Source organism: Anser anser (genome assembly GCF_964211835.1).
Source record: "Anser anser genome assembly, chromosome: 28".
Classification (NCBI taxonomy): domain Eukaryota; kingdom Metazoa; phylum Chordata; class Aves; order Anseriformes; family Anatidae; genus Anser; species Anser anser.
The window spans coordinates 3,511,885-3,531,758 of NC_139749.1; the positions used below are offsets into that span (position 1 = coordinate 3,511,885).

The 19,874-nt window shown below is 57.4% G+C and overlaps 4 protein-coding genes across 5 annotated transcripts; all 4 read right to left on the bottom strand.

The window, feature by feature from the left end:
- Positions 1 to 875: 875 nt before the first annotated feature.
- Positions 876 to 4,015, bottom strand: LOC310887636 (uncharacterized protein). The gene is made up of 2 exons (XM_083813785.1): positions 3,050 to 4,015; positions 876 to 2,652 (listed from the first exon to the last, which is right to left on the bottom strand). Exons 1-2 carry the CDS (start codon positions 3,848 to 3,850, stop codon positions 904 to 906), a joined length of 2,550 nt encoding a protein of 849 aa, XP_083669911.1. The 5' UTR covers positions 3,851 to 4,015; the 3' UTR covers positions 876 to 903.
- A 2,018-nt stretch (positions 4,016 to 6,033) lies between these two features.
- Positions 6,034 to 10,073, bottom strand: LOC310887670 (uncharacterized protein). Its single transcript, XM_083813837.1, has 2 exons — positions 8,895 to 10,073; positions 6,034 to 6,078 (listed from the first exon to the last, which is right to left on the bottom strand). The coding sequence occupies exon 1, from the start codon at positions 10,050 to 10,052 to the stop codon at positions 9,441 to 9,443; it is 612 nt and encodes a 203-aa protein (XP_083669963.1). The 5' UTR covers positions 10,053 to 10,073; the 3' UTR covers positions 6,034 to 6,078; positions 8,895 to 9,440.
- A 58-nt stretch (positions 10,074 to 10,131) lies between these two features.
- On the bottom strand, positions 10,132 to 13,191 carry LOC310887652 (uncharacterized protein; the record flags this gene model as incomplete). Its single annotated transcript, XM_083813801.1, has 3 exons — positions 11,587 to 13,191; positions 10,185 to 11,189; positions 10,132 to 10,137 (listed from the first exon to the last, which is right to left on the bottom strand). The coding sequence occupies exons 1-3, from the start codon at positions 12,385 to 12,387 to the stop codon at positions 10,132 to 10,134; spliced, it is 1,812 nt and encodes a 603-aa protein (XP_083669927.1). The 5' UTR covers positions 12,388 to 13,191.
- Positions 13,192 to 14,655: 1,464 nt separating this feature from the next.
- On the bottom strand, positions 14,656 to 19,228 carry LOC310887667 (uncharacterized protein). 2 transcript variants are annotated; one of them, XR_014575764.1, is made up of 3 exons: positions 17,620 to 19,228; positions 14,928 to 17,222; positions 14,679 to 14,785 (listed from the first exon to the last, which is right to left on the bottom strand). XR_014575764.1 is itself a non-coding variant. In XM_083813834.1 (2 exons), exons 1-2 carry the CDS (start codon positions 18,418 to 18,420, stop codon positions 15,474 to 15,476), a joined length of 2,550 nt encoding a protein of 849 aa, XP_083669960.1. In that variant the 5' UTR covers positions 18,421 to 19,228; the 3' UTR covers positions 14,656 to 15,473. The 2 variants fall into 2 exon arrangements, 1 of the variants encoding a protein (XP_083669960.1); XM_083813834.1 differs by having other exon boundaries at positions 14,656 to 17,222.
- Between the last annotated feature and the right edge of the window lie 646 nt (positions 19,229 to 19,874).

The following is a 19,874-nucleotide window of genomic DNA, read 5'->3' on the forward strand; positions in this document are numbered from 1 at the left end:
GCGTACGTGTTTTCTGGGGTCCTAATTAGGGTTAGGGTTAGGGTTACCTCAGCTACACGGGGGCCTTTTAGGGTTAGGGTTAGGCTTAGCCTTAGGGTAAGGGTTCCAGTTAGGGTTAGGGATAGCTCCGTGGGAGCATTTTAGGGTTAGGGTTAGAGTTAGAGTTTCAAAGGTGGGCTGCGGCCTTGGCCCACGCTGACAGCAATATCCCCAAACACCGCGTTTTGTCACAATAAAGCTAATAAATAATAATAAAAAGGCGCACAGAGCCCTGCCCCGCTGCCCGGGAGAGCCTGGCAGTAACGGGAGGAGTGGTGGCTGCGGTCTTGGCCTGTACTGACAGAAATAGCCCCAAACCCATGCGTTTTGTCACAATAAAGCTAATAAATAATAATAATAAGGCGCACAGAGCTCTGCCCCGCTGCCCGGGAGAGCCTGGCAGTAACAGGAGGAGCTCCCCCTCGGCGTGGTGGCTCCGGCCTCTGAAGGGTTTGGGCGCCCACTGCCCCGGGCTGTGACAAGTCCCCGTGACACGAGCTGGTGATGGGGGGCTTCCACAAGCCGTGAAAGGGGCCCCGCAGGCCCTGTGGCCCTCCAGAGTGCCCCGAGGAGGTCTGAGGCTCTGCAGGGCCTCGCTGGGGGTCTCTTTTCCGTCCCCAGAATCAGAGGTTGAGGGAAGGGAGCTCTGAGTGCGCCTGTCCCAACCCCACCTCTGGCAGGGCCACCCAGAGCAGGTCCCCAGGACCGCATCCAGGTGGCTTTTGAAGGCCTCCAAGAACTCGACCGCCTCTCTGGCCAACCTGTTGCAGCGTGCAGTTAGCTGCAGGGCAAAGAAATGCTTTTCCATTTCTATAAACATTCTGGAGAAGAATCACCTAGGCCAGGTTCCTCATTATCCACAGTTTATTGATTTTTGAAACCCTCGGCACCCCCATCCCGATCTTCTTCCTCGTCCTCCAAAATGGGTGACAGACAGAAAGGGTAGCGGGAATAACTGTTTCCTGCGCTGGAGGTTTCTTCTTCCTCTTTTGGCCCATCACACAGCTCCTCCAGGAAGGCTTCTGCAAGGGGCTCTTCAGCCAGCGCAACGGGACAGATTGGCCCATCCCACAGCTCCTTCAGGAAGGCTTCTGCAAAGGCCTCTGCAGCCAGCGTACCGGGAAAGATTGGCCCATCACACAGCTCCTCCAGGAGGGCTTTTGCAAGGGCCTCTTCAGCCAGCGCACGGGGACTGATTGGCCCATCACGCAGCGCCTTCAGGAAGGCTTCTGCAAGGGGCTCTTCAGCCAGTGCACTGGGACAGATTTCTTTGTCCGGATCATCCCCGGCTTCGCCACTGCTGCTGCAGCTGTCGGTGGAACTCTCCTCATCATCTGTGTCCAGAAGGAGATCCCTTAGCTCTGGAGGCACTGGCGTCAAGGTGAGGTCATCGAGAACTTCTTCCACCAGATTGGAGGGGACGAACCCTCTTCTGCCGTCCGTCCGCTCTCCTATATACCAGCCATCCTCATCCATCTCCCCAACGACATAAACAAACTGTCCTGCGGTGAGGGGAAGCTCTAGCTTCGGCTGCTCGTTGGGACTATCAGCAGGGTCATAGCTGTACCGAGCCAGGAATTTCCGAATCCTTAATGGTCCTTGTCCCACTGGCACCTGCAGGATGAAGGACTCTTGCTGCGTTTCCGCTCCTTGGGTCTCATCTGCAGCGTCCTCCTCTGAAGGAAGGCAGGGCCCTGGGCTGTCCTCTGCCGACTCGGATTTGGAGGTGACTGTGTGGGTGGTACCTGTGGTAGTTGGTAACTGTGGCAGATGGGTAATGGCAGGGCTGGATTGCTCGCTTTTCAGCCGCTGCAGTTCCTCAGCGAGCAGCTGGAGTTGTTCAGTTTGGTGGTGGCACCGATCTTGCAGGTCAGCCACCTGGGCTCGTAACATTTGCGAGGCTTCCTCGTGCTGCCTCTTCCCTTCTGCCTGAGCCCTCCGCAAGCTCTCGAGCTCCTGCTCTTCCTTGTGGAGCGCTAGCTGTGCCTCCAGGTGTTCTCTCTCCAGCTGTGGCCCTCTGTCTGCAAGTTCCTTGAGCGCTTGCAGCTGGCGCTCTGCCTCTTGCAGCTGGGCCTGAAGCTTGCTGACCTGTCGCAGGGCGGAGTTTTGCTCCTTTGCCACTTGCTGTAGCTGCCTCTTCAGGTCAGCACTTTCAGCTTGGACTTCCATCGCTGAGTCCACCTGCCCTCGGAGGCGAGAATTTTCTTCTTCCAGTCTCTTGTTTTCCTTGCTCAGCTGCGTGAGCTGGGCAACCAGCACCTCCTCCCTTGGGCTGGGGGCACTCTGGCAAGGTGGCGGCGCCTCGGCGGAGCTCTGGCTGGGCAGAGGCCCTGGAGTCTTGCTGGCCTGGTGGATGGTCTCCTGCAGGGATCTGCATTTCTCCTCCAGCTGCTCGGTAAGTGCCACCAGTTTTTCTGTGGCTTCCTGGAGCTTCTGTACCTCCTGGCACGCTTCCTGGGTGCTTCCCTCTCTCACGAGGCATTTCTTTGCCTCCAGGGCCTGGCGTAGCCTCTTCAGGTCGCTCAGGGCACGCTGGAGGCGGGTGTGCTGCTTCATCATCCCGGGGCACGTGCTGCCCGGCAGCAGCAGGTCTTCGTCGGAAGGCTCTGGCACCTGCAAACACCAAATCAGAGCAAAGGTTGGCTTGGAAGGGAGCTCAAAGCCCACCTCGTTCCAGCCCCTGCCATGGGCACCACCCCTGCCCCCAGCCCAGGCCGCCCCCAGCCCCGTCCAGCCTGGCCTTGGGCCCCCCCAGGGATGGGGCACCCCCAGCCTGCGCTGGGGCCTCGCCGCCCTCCCGGGGAAGGATTTCTTCCTTATACCTGACCCAAACCTGCCCTTTTCTGCTTCAAGCCGTTCCTCGGATCCCCCCACTGCACTCCCTGACAAAGAGTCTCTCCCCAGCTTTCCTGTAGCCCCCTTTAGGGACTGGCAGGCCGCCCTGAGGTCTCCCCGGAGCCTTGTCTTCCCCAGGCTCAAGACGCCCAGCTTCCTCAGCCTGTTTCCTCACCTGGCCGTGAGCGTCCTTCACAGGGTGGCGGCTGCTGCCCTGCTCTGTGCTGCAGCTTTCCTTGGCTCCCTGCTGAGGTGTGTTGTGGGAGGACGGAGCCTGTGTTGGCTTCTTTGGCTGTGCCTTGCCCCAGGGCCCTTCTCTGTCTTCTCGGCCCGTCGTCCCCTGGCTGTCCTCTTGCTCTCCCTCGAAGCCCGCCACGATGTATTTGATGAAGAGCCTCTTCTCCAGCTCCAGCTCATGCTGGAGGTAGCGGATGCGGGCGGGCTGGTCCCCGTGCGTCTCCCAGCGCAGCTCCTTGAGGACATCCTGGAGCTTGGCGTGGGCCGCCGTGTTGCTCCTGCAGGGCCTTCGCAGCTCGTCGGCCAGCTGCCGCTGCAGCTCCCGTGCTTGGTGCAGGGCAGCGTCGCGCTCCTGCTGCAGCATCTCCTGCGCCGCCAGCAGCTCGGCCTCCTTCCACCGCAGCAGCTGCCGGGTCTCCGCTGCGCGCTGCTGCCACTGCAGCTCCTGCAGCCGCTGTATGTCGAGGGCCTGCTGCTTCTCCCACTCACACTGCAGCTGCTGGACCATCAGCTGCTGCTCCCTCTTTGCCGCCTCCTTCATCTTGGAGATCTCAGCGGCGAAGTGGCGCCGCAGCTCCTGGTTGTGGAGCCGCTCGCCATCCAGTTTGGCCCGCAGTGCCTGCAGCTCCTGCCGGCGCTCCTCCTGCTGCGCAGGGTTGCCAGGGAGCTGCGCTGGGCCCCGTCGGGGCGCGGGGCGGCTGGGCCCCGTCAGTCCCCGGCCTGCAACGTCCCGCACCATGGCCGCGGGTACAAGAAGTAAGTTTGTTGGCTTGTGACTGCTGTGGCCGTTGGCCACTGACGGTCACCTTCGCTGGGTCTGCGAGGGGCGGCAGCCCCTGACCCTGTAGCGTCTACTGCCTTCCGTCCCAGTCGCACAGGTGCGGAGACAGCGTCTGCTACTGGCCATGGGTGCGTGCGCGTGCAATTTATACTGTGTGCTGGCATGACCTCACAATGGAGGGTGGGGCACCATGACGTCATATGGAGATGGGCGGTGTGCCTCACATGGGGCAGCATGACGTCATATGGAGTTGGGCGGTATGGCCTTATATGGAGTTGGGCGGTATGGCTTATAAGGGGCAGCATGACCTTATATGGAGTTGGGCAGTTCCTTATATGGAGTTGGGCGGTATGGCCTTATATGGGGCTGGGCGGTATGGCCTTATATGGGGCTGGGCGGTATGGCCTTATATGGGGCTGGGCGGTATGGCCTTCCGTGGTGTTGGGGTGGTTGGCCCCCCATGTTGGTGGGATGTTTGGTCGCCCATTGCCTTGGGGTGTTTGGCATTTCATGGTGTTGGGAGGTGTGGTGTCGCGTGGTGTCGGGATGTAAGGCCTCATATGCTGTGAGGATGAATGGCGTTCCCATTAGGCGTTCGGCTAAATCGCCTTCTTTTGTCCTGTAATCATAGAGTCATAGCAAGGTGGAAGGGACCCACAACGCTCAGCAGGTCCAACTCCTGGCTCCACACAGAACCACCCATTACTCACAGAATCACAGAATCATCTAAGTCGGCAGAGACCTCCAAGATCACCGAGTCCAACCTCGGACCTAACACTAACAGTCCTCCACTAAACCATATCACTAAGCTCTGCCATGTGTCTGAGATCATTGTCCAAACGCTTCTTGAACTCTGGCAGCCTTTGTGCCATGCAACCTTTCAGCGGGAGCTAGTTCCAGAGCCAGACCACGTTTCTAAGTAAGGACACATTTCCTGATATTCAGCCTGAACGTCTCCTCTTGCAGCCTCCCGTTGTTGCCTCTGGATGTTTTCAGAAAAAAAAAAACGAAACAAAAACCAAGCAAACCAACCAGCCCTAAGAGCATGTTTGTGGAGCAAACCATCAGTTCAGAACAGTTTTCATTTTGGAATAGCACGGCCATGAAAAGCACGGTCGTGTTGTGTGTGGGGTTGTGTAAAGGCTCCCCAAGGGAGTTCGGGTGTACCCAAAGGCTTCTGTTGGGAGCACTTTTGGATGGGAGAAAGTGGCGCCGTCCGTGTTGTCTTGGGTCCTACTTAGGGTTCGGCTCAGTGTTCCGGTTAGGGTTACGTTTCGGGTTGTTTGGAAAGAGAGAAGGCGCAGAGTCCTGTTGCTTGTGGGGTTGCGTAAGGGGTCCCCAAGGGAGTCCAGGTGTACCCAAAGGCTTCCGTTGGGAGCACTTTTGGATGGGAGAAAGTGACGGCGTACGTGTTTTCTGGGGTCCTAATTAGGGTTAGGGTTAGGGTTACCTCAGCTACACGGGGGCCTTTTAGGGTTAGGGTTAGGCTTAGGCTTAGGGTAAGGGTTCCAGTTAGGGTTAGGGATAGCTCCGTGGGGGCATTTTCGGGTTAGGGTTAGAGTTAGAGTTTCAAAGGTGGGCTGCGGCCTTGGCCCACGCTGACAGCAATATCCCCAAACACCGCGTTTTGTCACAATAAAGCTAATAAATAATAATAAAAAGGCGCACAGAGCCCTGCCCCGCTGCCCGGGAGAGCCTGGCAGTAACGGGAGGAGTGGTGGCTGCGGTCTTGGCCTGTACTGACAGAAATATCCCCAAAACTCTGCGTTTTGTCACAATGAAGCTAATAAATAACAATAAAAAGGCGCACAGAGCTCTGCCCCGCTGCCCGGGGGAGCCTGGCAGTAATGGGAGGAGTGGTGGCTGCGGTCTTGGCCTGTACTGACAGAAATATCCCCAAAACTCTGCGTTTTGTCACAATAAAGCTAATAAATAATAATAAAAAGGCGCACAGAGCCCTGCCCCGCTGCCCGGGAGAGCCTGGCAGTAACGGGAGGAGTGGTGGCTGCGGTCTTGGCCTGTACTGACAGAAATATCCCCAAAACTCTGCGTTTTGTCACAATAAAGCTAATAAATAATAATAAAAAGGCGTACAGAGCCCTGCCCCGCTGCCCGGGGGAGCCTGGCAGTAATGGGAGGAGTGGTGGCTGCGGTCTTGGCCTGTACTGACAGAAATAGCCCCAAAACTCTGCGTTTTGTCAGAATAAAGCTAATAAATAATAATAAAAAGGCGCACAGAGCTCTGCCCCGCTGCCCGGGAGAGCCTGGCAGTAACGGGAGGAGTGGTGGCTGCGGTCTTGGCCTGTACTGACAGAAATATCCCCAAAACTCTGCGTTTTGTCACAATAAAGCTAATAAATAATAATAAAAAGGCGCACAGAGCCCTGCCCCGCTGCCCGGGGGAGCCTGGCAGTAACGGGAGGAGTGGTGGCTGCGGTCTTGGCCTGTACTGACAGAAATATCCCCAAAACTCTGCGTTTTGTCACAATAAAGCTAATAAATAATAATAAAAAGGCGCACAGAACTCTGCCCCGCTGCCCGGGAGAGCCTGGCAGTAACGGGAGGAGTGGTGGCTGCGGTCTTGGCCTGTACTGACAGAAATATCCCCAAAACTCTGCGTTTTGTTCAGAACAGTTTTCATTTTGGAATAACATAGCCATGAAAAGCACGGTCGTGTTGTGTGTGGGGTTGTGTAAAGGCTCCCCAGGGGAGTTTGGGTGTACCCAAAGGCTTCTGTTGGGAGCACTTTTGGATGGGAGAAAGTGGCGCCGTCCGTGTTGTCTTGGGTCCTACTTAGGGTTCGGCTCAGTGTTCCGGTTAGGGTTACGTTTCGGGTTGTTTGGAAAGAGAGAAGGCGCAGAGTCCTGTTGCTTGTGGGGTTGCGTAAGGGGTCCCCAAGGGAGTCCAGGTGTACCCAAAGGCTTCCGTTGGGAGCACTTTTGGATGGGAGAAAGTGACGGCGTACGTGTTTTCTGGGGTCCTAATTAGGGTTAGGGTTAGGGTTACCTCAGCTACACGGGGGCCTTTTAGGGTTAGGGTTAGGGTTAGGCTTAGGGTAAGGGTTCCAGTTAGGGTTAGGGATAGCTCCGTGGGGGCATTTTCGGGTTAGGGTTAGAGTTAGAGTTTCAAAGGTGGGCTGCGGCCTTGGCCCACGCTGACAGCAATATCCCCAAACACCGCGTTTTGTCACAATAAAACTAATAAATAATAATAAAAAGGCGCACAGAGCCCTGCCCCGCTGCCCGGGAGAGCCTGGCAGTAACGGGAGGAGTGGTGGCTGCGGTCTTGGCCTGTACTGACAGAAATATCCCCAAAACTCTGCGTTTTGTCACAATAAAGCTAATAAATAACAATAATAAGGCGCACAGAGCTCTGCCCCGCTGCCCGGGGGAGCCTGGCAGTAACGGGAGGAGTGGTGGCTGCGGTCTTGGCCTGTACTGACAGAAATATCCCCAAAACTCTGCGTTTTGTCACAATAAAGCTAATGAATAATAATAAAAAGGCGCACAGAGCTCTGCCCCGCTGCCCGGGGGAGCCTGGCAGTAACGGGAGGAGTGGTGGCTGCGGTCTTGGCCTGTACTGACAGAAATATCCCCAAAACTCTGCGTTTTGTCACAATAAAGCTAATAAATAATAATAAAAAGGCGCACAGAGCTCTGCCCCGCTGCCCGGGAGAGCCTGGCAGTAACGGGAGGAGTGGTGGCTGCGGTCTTGGCCTGTACTGACAGAAATATCCCCAAAACTCTGCGTTTTGTCACAATAAAGCTAATAAATAATAATAAAAAGGCGCACAGAGCCCTGCCCCGCTGCCCGGGGGAGCCTGGCAGTAACGGGAGGAGTGGTGGCTGCGGTCTTGGCCTGTACTGACAGAAATATCCCCAAAACTCTGCGTTTTGTCATAATAAAGCTAATAAATAATAATAAAAAGGCGCACAGAGCTCTGCCCCGCTGCCCGGGAGAGCCTGGCAGTAACGGGAGGAGTGGTGGCTGCGGTCTTGGCCTGTACTGACAGAAATATCCCCAAAACTCTGCGTTTTGTCACAATAAAGCTAATAAATAATAATAAAAAGGCGCACAGAGCCCTGCCCCGCTGCCCGGGGGAGCCTGGCAGTAATGGGAGGAGTGGTGGCTGCGGTCTTGGCCTGTACTGACAGAAATATCCCCAAAACTCTGCGTTTTGTTCAGAACAGTTTTCATTTTGGAATAACATAGCCATGAAAAGCACGGTCGTGTTGTGTGTGGGGTTGTGTAAAGGCTCCCCAAGGGAGTTCGGGTGTACCCAAAGGCTTCTGTTGGGAGCACTTTTGGATGGGAGAAAGTGGCGCCGTCCGTGTTGTCTTGGGTCCTACTTAGGGTTCAGCTCAGTGTTCCGGTTAGGGTTACGTTTCGGGTTGTTTGGAAAGAGAGAAGGCGCAGAGTCCTGTTGCTTGTGGGGTTGCGTAAGGGGTCCCCAAGGGAGTCCAGGTGTACCCAAAGGCTTCCGTTGGGAGCACTTTTTGATGGGAGAAAGTGACGGCGTACGTGTTTTCTGGGGTCCTAATTAGGGTTAGGGTTACCTCAGCTACACGGGGGCCTTTTAGGGTTAGGGTTAGGCTTAGGGTAAGGGTTCCAGTTAGGGTTAGGGATAGCTCCGTGGGGGCATTTTAGGGTTAGGGTTAGAGTTAGAGTTTCAAAGGTGGGCTGCGGCCTTAGCCCATGCTGACAGCAATATCCCCAAACACCGCGTTTTGTCACAATAAAGCTAATAAATAATAATAAAAAGGCGCACAGAGCCCTGCCCCGCTGCCCGGGAGAGCCTGGCAGTAACGGGAGGAGTGGTGGCTGCGGTCTTGGCCTGTACTGACAGAAATATCCCCAAAACTCTGCGTTTTGTCACAATAAAGCTAATAAATAATAATAAAAAGGCGCACAGAGCTCTGCCCCGCTGCCCGGGAGAGCCTGGCAGTAACGGGAGGAGTGGTGGCTGCGGTCTTGGCCTGTACAGACAGAAATAGCCCCAAACCCATGCGTTTTGTCACAATAAAGCTAATAAATAATAATAATAAGGCGCACAGAGCTCTGCCCCGCTGCCCGGGAGAGCCTGGCAGTAACAGGAGGAGCTCCCCCTCGGCGTGGTGGCTCCGGCCTCTGAAGGGTTTGGGCGCCCACTGCCCCGGGCTGTGACAAGTCCCCGTGACACGAGCTGGTGATGGGGGGCTTCCACAAGCCGTGAAAGGGGCCCCGCAGGCCCTGTGGCCCTCCAGAGTGCCCCGAGGAGGTCTGAGGCTCTGCAGGGCCTCGCTGGGGGTCTCTTTTCCGTCCCCAGAATCAGAGGTTGAGGGAAGGGAGCTCTGAGTGCGCCTGTCCCAACCCCACCTCTGGCAGGGCCACCCAGAGCAGGTCCCCAGGACCGCATCCAGGTGGCTTTTGAAGGCCTCCAAGAACTCGACCGCCTCTCTGGCCAACCTGTTGCAGCGTGCAGTTAGCTGCAGGGCAAAGAAATGCTTTTCCATTTCTATAAACATTCTGGAGAAGAATCACCTAGGCCAGGTTCATCATTATCCACAGTTTATTGATTTTTGAAACCCTCGGCACCCCCATCCCGATCTTCTTCCTCGTCCTCCAAAATGGGTGACAGACAGAAAGGGTAGCGGGAATAACTGTTTCCTGCGCTGGAGGTTTCTTCTTCCTCTTTTGGCCCATCACACAGCTCCTCCAGGAAGGCTTCTGCAAGGGGCTCTTCAGCCAGCGCAACGGGACAGATTGGCCCATCCCACAGCTCCTTCAGGAAGGCTTCTGCAAAGGCCTCTGCAGCCAGCGTACCGGGAAAGATTGGCCCATCACACAGCTCCTCCAGGAGGGCTTTTGCAAGGGCCTCTTCAGCCAGCGCACGGGGACTGATTGGCCCATCACGCAGCGCCTTCAGGAAGGCTTCTGCAAGGGGCTCTTCAGCCAGCGCACCGGGACAGATTTCTTTGTCCGGATCATCCCCGGCTTCGCCACTGCTGCTGCAGCTGTCGGTGGAACTCTCCTCATCATCTGTGTCCAGAAGGAGATCCCTTAGCTCTGGAGGCACTGGCGTCAAGGTGAGGTCATCGAGAACTTCTTCCACCAGATTGGAGGGGACGAACCCTCTTCTGCCGTCCGTCCGCTCTCCTATATACCAGCCGTCCTCATCCATCTCCCCAACGACATAAACAAACTGTCCTGCGGTGAGGGGAAGCTCTAGCTTCGGCTGCTTGTTGGGACTATCAGCAGGGTCATAGCTGTACCGAGCCAGGAATTTCCGAATCCTTAATGGTCCTTGTCCCACTGGCACCTGCAGGATGAAGGACTCTTGCTGCGTTTCCGCTCCTTGGGTCTCATCTGCAGCGTCCTCCTCTGAAGGAAGGCAGGGCCCTGGGCTGTCCTCTGCCGACTCGGATTTGGAGGTGACTGTGTGGGTGGTACCTGTGGTAGTTGGTAACTGTGGCAGATGGGTAATGGCAGGGCTGGATTGCTCGCTTTTCAGCCGCTGCAGTTCCTCAGCGAGCAGCTGGAGTTGTTCAGTTTGGTGGTGGCACCGATCTTGCAGGTCAGCCACCTGGGCTCGTAACATTTGCGAGGCTTCCTCGTGCTGCCTCTTCCCTTCTGCCTGAGCCCTCCGCAAGCTCTCGAGCTCCTGCTCTTCCTTGTGGAGCGCTAGCTGTGCCTCCAGGTGTTCTCTCTCCAGCTGTGGCCCTCTGTCTGCAAGTTCCTTGAGCGCTTGCAGCTGGCGCTCTGCCTCTTGCAGCTGGGCCTGAAGCTTGCTGACCTGTCGCAGGGCGGAGTTTTGCTCCTTTGCCACTTGCTGTAGCTGCCTCTTCAGGTCAGCACTTTCAGCTTGGACTTCCATCGCTGAGTCCACCTGCCCTCGGAGGCGAGAATTTTCTTCTTCCAGTCTCTTGTTTTCCTTGCTCAGCTGCGTGAGCTGGGCAACCAGCACCTCCTCCCTTGGGCTGGGGGCACTCTGGCAAGGTGGCGGCGCCTCGGCGGAGCTCTGGCTGGGCAGAGGCCCTGGAGTCTTGCTGGCCTGGTGGATGGTCTCCTGCAGGGATCTGCATTTCTCCTCCAGCTGCTCGGTAAGTGCCACCAGTTTTTCTGTGGCTTCCTGGAGCTTCTGTACCTCCTGGCACGCTTCCTGGGTGCTTCCCTCTCTCACGAGGCATTTCTTTGCCTCCAGGGCCTGGCGTAGCCTCTTCAGGTCGCTCAGGGCACGCTGGAGGCGGGTGTGCTGCTTCATCATCCCGGGGCACGTGCTGCCCGGCAGCAGCAGGTCTTCGTCGGAAGGCTCTGGCACCTGCAAACACCAAATCAGAGCAAAGGTTGGCTTGGAAGGGAGCTCAAAGCCCACCTCGTTCCAGCCCCTGCCATGGGCACCACCCCTGCCCCCAGCCCAGGCCGCCCCCAGCCCCGTCCAGCCTGGCCTTGGGCCCCCCCAGGGATGGGGCACCCCCAGCCTGCGCTGGGGCCTCGCCGCCCTCCCGGGGAAGGATTTCTTCCTTATACCTGACCCAAACCTGCCCTTTTCTGCTTCAAGCCGTTCCTCGGATCCCCCCACTGCACTCCCTGACAAAGAGTCTCTCCCCAGCTTTCCTGTAGCCCCCTTTAGGGACTGGCAGGCCGCCCTGAGGTCTCCCCGGAGCCTTGTCTTCCCCAGGCTCAAGACGCCCAGCTTCCTCAGCCTGTTTCCTCACCTGGCCGTGAGCGTCCTTCACAGGGTGGCGGCTGCTGCCCTGCTCTGTGCTGCAGCTTTCCTTGGCTCCCTGCTGAGGTGTGTTCTGGGAGGACGGAGCCTGTGTTGGCTTCTTTGGCTGTGCCTTGCCCCAGGGCCCTTCTCTGTCTTCTCGGCCCGTCGTCCCCTGGCTGTCCTCTTGCTCTCCCTCGAAGCCCGCCACGATGTATTTGATGAAGAGCCTCTTCTCCAGCTCCAGCTCATGCTGGAGGTAGCGGATGCGGGCGGGCTGGTCCCCGTGCGTCTCCCAGCGCAGCTCCTTGAGGACATCCTGGAGCTTGGCGTGGGCCGCCGTGTTGCTCCTGCAGGGCCTTCGCAGCTCGTCGGCCAGCTGCCGCTGCAGCTCCCGTGCTTGGTGCAGGGCAGCGTCGCGCTCCTGCTGCAGCATCTCCTGCGCCGCCAGCAGCTCGGCCTCCTTCCACCGCAGCAGCTGCCGGGTCTCCGCTGCGCGCTGCTGCCACTGCAGCTCCTGCAGCCGCTGTATGTCGAGGGCCTGCTGCTTCTCCCACTCACACTGCAGCTGCTGGACCATCAGCTGCTGCTCCCTCTTTGCCGCCTCCTTCATCTTGGAGATCTCAGCGGCGAAGTGGCGCCGCAGCTCCTGGTTGTGGAGCCGCTCGCCATCCAGTTTGGCCCGCAGTGCCTGCAGCTCCTGCCGGCGCTCCTCCTGCTGCGCAGGGTTGCCAGGGAGCTGCGCTGGGCCCCGTCGGGGCGCGGGGCGGCTGGGCCCCGTCAGTCCCCGGCCTGCAACGTCCCGCACCATGGCCGCGGGTACAAGAAGTAAGTTTGTTGGCCTGTGACTGCTGTGGCCGTTGGCCACTGACGGTCACCTTCGCTGGGTCTGCGAGGGGCGGCAGCCCCTGACCCTGTAGCGTCTACTGCCTTCCGTCCCAGTCGCACAGGTGCGGAGACAGCGTCTGCTACTGGCCATGGGTGCGTGCGCGTGCAATTTATACTGTGTGCGGGCATGACCTCACAATGGAGGGCGGGGCACCATGACGTCATATGGAGATGGGCGGTGTGCCTCACATGGGGCAGCATGACGTCATATGGAGTTGGGCGGTATGGCCTTATATGGGGCTGGGCGGTATGGCCTTATATGGGGCTGGGCGGTATGGCCTTCCGTGGTGTTGGGGTGGTTGGCCCCCCATGTTGGTGGGATGTTTGGTCGCCCATTGCCTTGGGGTGTTTGGCATTTCATGGTGTTGGGAGGTGTGGTGTCGCGTGGTGTCGGGATGTAAGGCCTCATATGCTGTGAGGATGAATGGCGTTCCCATTAGGCGTTCGGCTAAATCGCCTTCTTTTGTCCTGTAATCATAGAGTCATAGCAAGGTGGAAGGGACCCACAACGCTCAGCAGGTCCAACTCCTGGCTCCACACAGAACCACCCATTACTCACAGAATCACAGAATCATCTAAGTTGGCAGAGACCTCCAAGATCACCGAGTCCAACCTCGGACCTAACACTAACAGTCCTCCACTAAACCATATCACTAAGCTCTGCCATGTGTCTGAGATCATTGTCCAAACGCTTCTTGAACTCTGGCAGCCTTTGTGCCACGCAACCTTTCAGCGGGAGCTAGTTCCAGAGCCAGACCACATTTCTAAGTAAGGACACATTTCCTGATATTCAGCCTGAACGTCTCCTCTTGCAGCCTCCCGTTGTTGCCTCTGGATGTTTTCAGAAAAAAAAAAAAATGAAACAAAAACCAAGCAAACCAACCAGCCCTAAGAGCATGTTTGTGGAGCAAACCATCATTTCAGAACAGTTTTCATTTTGGAATAACATAGCCATGAAAAGCACGGTCGTGTTGTGTGTGGGGTTGTGTAAAGGCTCCCCAGGGGAGTCCGGGTGTACCCAAAGGCTTCTGTTGGGAGCACTTTTGGATGGGAGAAAGTGGCGCCGTCCGTGTTGTCTTGGGTCCTACTTAGGGTTCGGCTCAGTGTTCCGGTTAGGGTTACGTTTCGGGTTGTTTGGAAAGAGAGAAGGCGCAGAGTCCTGTTGCTTGTGGGGTTGCGTAAGGGGTCCCCAAGGGAGTCCAGGTGTACCCAAAGGCTTCCGTTGGGAGCACTTTTGGATGGGAGAAAGTGACGGCGTACGTGTTTTCTGGGGTCCTAATTAGGGTTAGGGTTAGGGTTACCTCAGCTACACGGGGGCCTTTTAGGGTTAGGGTTAGGCTTAGGCTTAGGGTAAGGGTTCCAGTTAGGGTTAGGGATAGCTCCGTGGGGGCATTTTCGGGTTAGGGTTAGAGTTAGAGTTTCAAAGGTGGGCTGCGGCCTTGGCCCACGCTGACAGCAATATCCCCAAACACCGCGTTTTGTCACAATAAAACTAATAAATAATAATAAAAAGGCGCACAGAGCCCTGCCCCGCTGCCCGGGAGAGCCTGGCAGTAACGGGAGGAGTGGTGGCTGCGGTCTTGGCCTGTACTGACAGAAATATCCCCAAAACTCTGCGTTTTGTCACAATAAAGCTAATAAATAGCAATAAAAAGGCGCACAGAGCTCTGCCCCGCTGCCCGGGGGAGCCTGGCAGTAACGGGAGGAGTGGTGGCTGCGGTCTTGGCCTGTACTGACAGAAATATCCCCAAAACTCTGCGTTTTGTCACAATAAAGCTAATGAATAATAATAAAAAGGCGCACAGAGCTCTGCCCCGCTGCCCGGGGGAGCCTGGCAGTAACGGGAGGAGTGGTGGCTGCGGTCTTGGCCTGTACTGACAGAAATATCCCCAAAACTCTGCGTTTTGTTACAATAAAGCTAATAAATAATAATAAAAAGGCGCACAGAGCTCTGCCCCGCTGCCCGGGAGAGCCTGGCAGTAACGGGAGGAGTGGTGGCTGCGGTCTTGGCCTGTACTGACAGAAATATCCCCAAAACTCTGCGTTTTGTCACAATAAAGCTAATAAATAATAATAAAAAGGCGCACAGAGCTCTGCCCCGCTGCCCGGGGGAGCCTGGCAGTAACGGCAGGAGTGGTGGCTGCGGTCTTGGCCTGTACTGACAGAAATAGCCCCAAAACTCTGCGTTTTGTCACAATAAAGCTAATAAATAATAATAAAAAGGCGCACAGAGCCCTGCCCCGCTGCCCGGGAGAGCCTGGCAGTAACGGGAGGAGTGGTGGCTGCGGTCTTGGCCTGTACTGACAGAAATAGCCCCAAAACTCTGCGTTTTGTCACAATAAAGCTAATAAATAATAATAAAAAGGCGCACAGAGCTCTGCCCCGCTGCCCGGGAGAGCCTGGCAGTAACGGGAGGAGTGGTGGCTGCGGTCTTGGCCTGTACAGACAGAAATAGCCCCAAACCCATGCGTTTTGTCACAATAAAGCTAATAAATAATAATAATAAGGCGCACAGAGCTCTGCCCCGCTGCCCGGGAGAGCCTGGCAGTAACAGGAGGAGCTCCCCCTCGGCGTGGTGGCTCCGGCCTCTGAAGGGTTTGGGCGCCCACTGCCCCGGGCTGTGACAAGTCCCCGTGACACGAGCTGGTGATGGGGGGCTTCCACAAGCCGTGAAAGGGGCCCCGCAGGCCCTGTGGCCCTCCAGAGTGCCCCGAGGAGGTCTGAGGCTCTGCAGGGCCTCGCTGGGGGTCTCTTTTCCGTCCCCAGAATCAGAGGTTGAGGGAAGGGAGCTCTGAGTGCGCCTGTCCCAACCCCACCTCTGGCAGGGCCACCCAGAGCAGGTCCCCAGGACCGCATCCAGGTGGCTTTTGAAGGCCTCCAAGAACTCGACCGCCTCTCTGGCCAACCTGTTGCAGCGTGCAGTTAGCTGCAGGGCAAAGAAATGCTTTTCCATTTCTATAAACATTCTGGAGAAGAATCACCTAGGCCAGGTTCATCATTATCCACAGTTTATTGATTTTTGAAACCCTCGGCACCCCCATCCCGATCTTCTTCCTCGTCCTCCAAAATGGGTGACAGACAGAAAGGGTAGCGGGAATAACTGTTTCCTGCGCTGGAGGTTTCTTCTTCCTCTTTTGGCCCATCACACAGCTCCTCCAGGAAGGCTTCTGCAAGGGGCTCTTCAGCCAGCGCAACGGGACAGATTGGCCCATCCCACAGCTCCTTCAGGAAGGCTTCTGCAAAGGCCTCTGCAGCCAGCGTACCGGGAAAGATTGGCCCATCACACAGCTCCTCCAGGAGGGCTTTTGCAAGGGCCTCTTCAGCCAGCGCACGGGGACTGATTGGCCCATCACGCAGCGCCTTCAGGAAGGCTTCTGCAAGGGGCTCTTCAGCCAGCGCACCGGGACAGATTTCTTTGTCCGGATCATCCCCGGCTTCGCCACTGCTGCTGCAGCTGTCGGTGGAACTCTCCTCATCATCTGTGTCCAGAAGGAGATCCCTTAGCTCTGGAGGCACTGGCGTCAAGGTGAGGTCATCGAGAACTTCTTCCACCAGATTGGAGGGGACGAACCCTCTTCTGCCGTCCGTCCGCTCTCCTATATACCAGCCGTCCTCATCCATCTCCCCAACGACATAAACAAACTGTCCTGCGGTGAGGGGAAGCTCTAGCTTCGGCTGCTCGTTGGGACTATCAGCAGGGTCATAGCTGTACCGAGCCAGGAATTTCCGAATCCTTAATGGTCCTTGTCCCACTGGAACCTGCAGGATGAAGGACTCTTGCTGCGTTTCCGCTCCTTGGGTCTCATCTGCAGCGTCCTCCTCTGAAGGAAGGCAGGGCCCTGGGCTGTCCTCTGCCGACTCGGATTTGGAGGTGACTGTGTGGGTGGTACCTGTGGTAGTTGGTAACTGTGGCAGATGGGTAATGGCAGGGCTGGATTGCTCGCTTTTCAGCCGCTGCAGTTCCTCAGCGAGCAGCTGGAGTTGTTCAGTTTGGTGGTGGCACCGATCTTGCAGGTCAGCCACCTGGGCTCGTAACATTTGCGAGGCTTCCTCGTGCTGCCTCTTCCCTTCTGCCTGAGCCCTCCGCAAGCTCTCGAGCTCCTGCTCTTCCTTGTGGAGCGCTAGCTGTGCCTCCAGGTGTTCTCTCTCCAGCTGTGGCCCTCTGTCTGCAAGTTCCTTGAGCGCTTGCAGCTGGCGCTCTGCCTCTTGCAGCTGGGCCTGAAGCTTGCTGACCTGTCGCAGGGCGGAGTTTTGCTCCTTTGCCACTTGCTGTAGCTGCCTCTTCAGGTCAGCACTTTCAGCTTGGACTTCCATCGCTGAGTCCACCTGCCCTCGGAGGCGAGAATTTTCTTCTTCCAGTCTCTTGTTTTCCTTGCTCAGCTGCGTGAGCTGGGCAACCAGCACCTCCTCCCTTGGGCTGGGGGCACTCTGGCAAGGTGGCGGCGCCTCGGCGGAGCTCTGGCTGGGCAGAGGCCCTGGAGTCTTGCTGGCCTGGTGGATGGTCTCCTGCAGGGATCTGCATTTCTCCTCCAGCTGCTCGGTAAGTGCCACCAGTTTTTCTGTGGCTTCCTGGAGCTTCTGTACCTCCTGGCACGCTTCCTGGGTGCTTCCCTCTCTCACGAGGCATTTCTTTGCCTCCAGGGCCTGGCGTAGCCTCTTCAGGTCGCTCAGGGCACGCTGGAGGCGGGTGTGCTGCTTCATCATCCCGGGGCACGTGCTGCCCGGCAGCAGCAGGTCTTCGTCGGAAGGCTCTGGCACCTGCAAACACCAAATCAGAGCAAAGGTTGGCTTGGAAGGGAGCTCAAAGCCCACCTCGTTCCAGCCCCTGCCATGGGCACCACCCCTGCCCCCAGCCCAGGCCGCCCCCAGCCCCGTCCAGCCTGGCCTTGGGCCCCCCCAGGGATGGGGCACCCCCAGCCTGCGCTGGGGCCTCGCCGCCCTCCCGGGGAAGGATTTCTTCCTTATACCTGACCCAAACCTGCCCTTTTCTGCTTCAAGCCGTTCCTCGGATCCCCCCACTGCACTCCCTGACAAAGAGTCTCTCCCCAGCTTTCCTGTAGCCCCCTTTAGGGACTGGCAGGCCGCCCTGAGGTCTCCCCGGAGCCTTGTCTTCCCCAGGCTCAAGACGCCCAGCTTCCTCAGCCTGTTTCCTCACCTGGCCGTGAGCGTCCTTCACAGGGTGGCGGCTGCTGCCCTGCTCTGTGCTGCAGCTTTCCTTGGCTCCCTGCTGAGGTGTGTTGTGGGAGGACGGAGCCTGTGTTGGCTTCTTTGGCTGTGCCTTGCCCCAGGGCCCTTCTCTGTCTTCTCGGCCCGTCGTCCCCTGGCTGTCCTCTTGCTCTCCCTCGAAGCCCGCCACGATGTATTTGATGAAGAGCCTCTTCTCCAGCTCCAGCTCATGCTGGAGGTAGCGGATGCGGGCGGGCTGGTCCCCGTGCGTCTCCCAGCGCAGCTCCTTGAGGACATCCTGGAGCTTGGCGTGGGCCGCCGTGTTGCTCCTGCAGGGCCTTCGCAGCTCGTCGGCCAGCTGCCGCTGCAGCTCCCGTGCTTGGTGCAGGGCAGCGTCGCGCTCCTGCTGCAGCATCTCCTGCGCCGCCAGCAGCTCGGCCTCCTTCCACCGCAGCAGCTGCCGGGTCTCCGCTGCGCGCTGCTGCCACTGCAGCTCCTGCAGCCGCTGTATGTCGAGGGCCTGCTGCTTCTCCCACTCACACTGCAGCTGCTGGACCATCAGCTGCTGCTCCCTCTTTGCCGCCTCCTTCATCTTGGAGATCTCAGCGGCGAAGTGGCGCCGCAGCTCCTGGTTGTGGAGCCGCTCGCCATCCAGTTTGGCCCGCAGTGCCTGCAGCTCCTGCCGGCGCTCCTCCTGCTGCGCAGGGTTGCCAGGGAGCTGCGCTGGGCCCCGTCGGGGCGCGGGGCGGCTGGGCCCCGTCAGTCCCCGGCCTGCAACGTCCCGCACCATGGCCGCGGGTACAAGAAGTAAGTTTGTTGGCCTGTGACTGCTGTGGCCGTTGGCCACTGACGGTCACCTTCGCTGGGTCTGCGAGGGGCGGCAGCCCCTGACCCTGTAGCGTCTACTGCCTTCCGTCCCAGTCGCACAGGTGCGGAGACAGCGTCTGCTACTGGCCATGGGTGCGTGCGCGTGCAATTTATACTGTGTGCTGGCATGACCTCACAATGGAGGGCGGGGCACCATGACGTCATATGGAGATGGGCGGTGTGCCTCACATGGGGCAGCATGACGTCATATGGAGTTGGGCGGTATGGCCTTATATGGGGCTGGGCGGTATGGCCTTATATGGGGCTGGGCGGTATGGCCTTCCGTGGTGTTGGGGTGGTTGGCCCCCCATGTTGGTGGGATGTTTGGTCGCCCATTGCCTTGGGGTGTTTGGCATTTCATGGTGTTGGGAGGTGTGGTGTCGCGTGGTGTCGGGATGTAAGGCCTCATATGCTGTGAGGATGAATGGCGTTCCCATTAGGCGTTCGGCTAAATCGCCTTCTTTTGTCCTGTAATCATAGAGTCATAGCAAGGTGGAAGGGACCCACAACGCTCAGCAGGTCCAACTCCTGGCTCCACACAGAACCACCCATTACTCACAGAATCACAGAATCATCTAAGTTGGCAGAGACCTCCAAGATCACCGAGTCCAACCTCGGACCTAACACTAACAGTCCTCCACTAAACCATATCACTAAGCTCTGCCATGTGTCTGAGATCATTGTCCAAACGCTTCTTGAACTCTGGCAGCCTTTGTGCCACGCAACCTTTCAGCGGGAGCTAGTTCCAGAGCCAGACCACATTTCTAAGTAAGGACACATTTCCTGATATTCAGCCTGAACGTCTCCTCTTGCAGCCTCCCGTTGTTGCCTCTGGATGTTTTCAGAAAAAAAAAAAAATGAAACAAAAACCAAGCAAACCAACCAGCCCTAAGAGCATGTTTGTGGAGCAAACCATCATTTCAGAACAGTTTTCATTTTGGAATAACATAGCCATGAAAAGCACGGTCGTGTTGTGTGTGGGGTTGTGTAAAGGCTCCCCAAGGGAGTTCGGGTGTACCCAAAGGCTTCTGTTGGGAGCACTTTTGGATGGGAGAAAGTGGCGCCGTCCGTGTTGTCTTGGGTCCTACTTAGGGTTCGGCTCAGTGTTCCGGTTAGGGTTACGTTTCGGGTTGTTTGGAAAGAGAGAAGGCGCAGAGTCCTGTTGCTTGTGGGGTTGCGTAAGGGGTCCCCAAGGGAGTCCAGGTGTACCCAAAGGCTTCCGTTGGGAGCACTTTTGGATGGGAGAAAGTGACAGCGTACGTGTTTTCTGGGGTCCTAATTAGGGTTAGGGTTAGGGTTACCTCAGCTACACGGGGGCCTTTTAGGGTTAGGGTTAGGCTTAGCCTTAGGGTAAGGGTTCCAGTTAGGGTTAGGGAT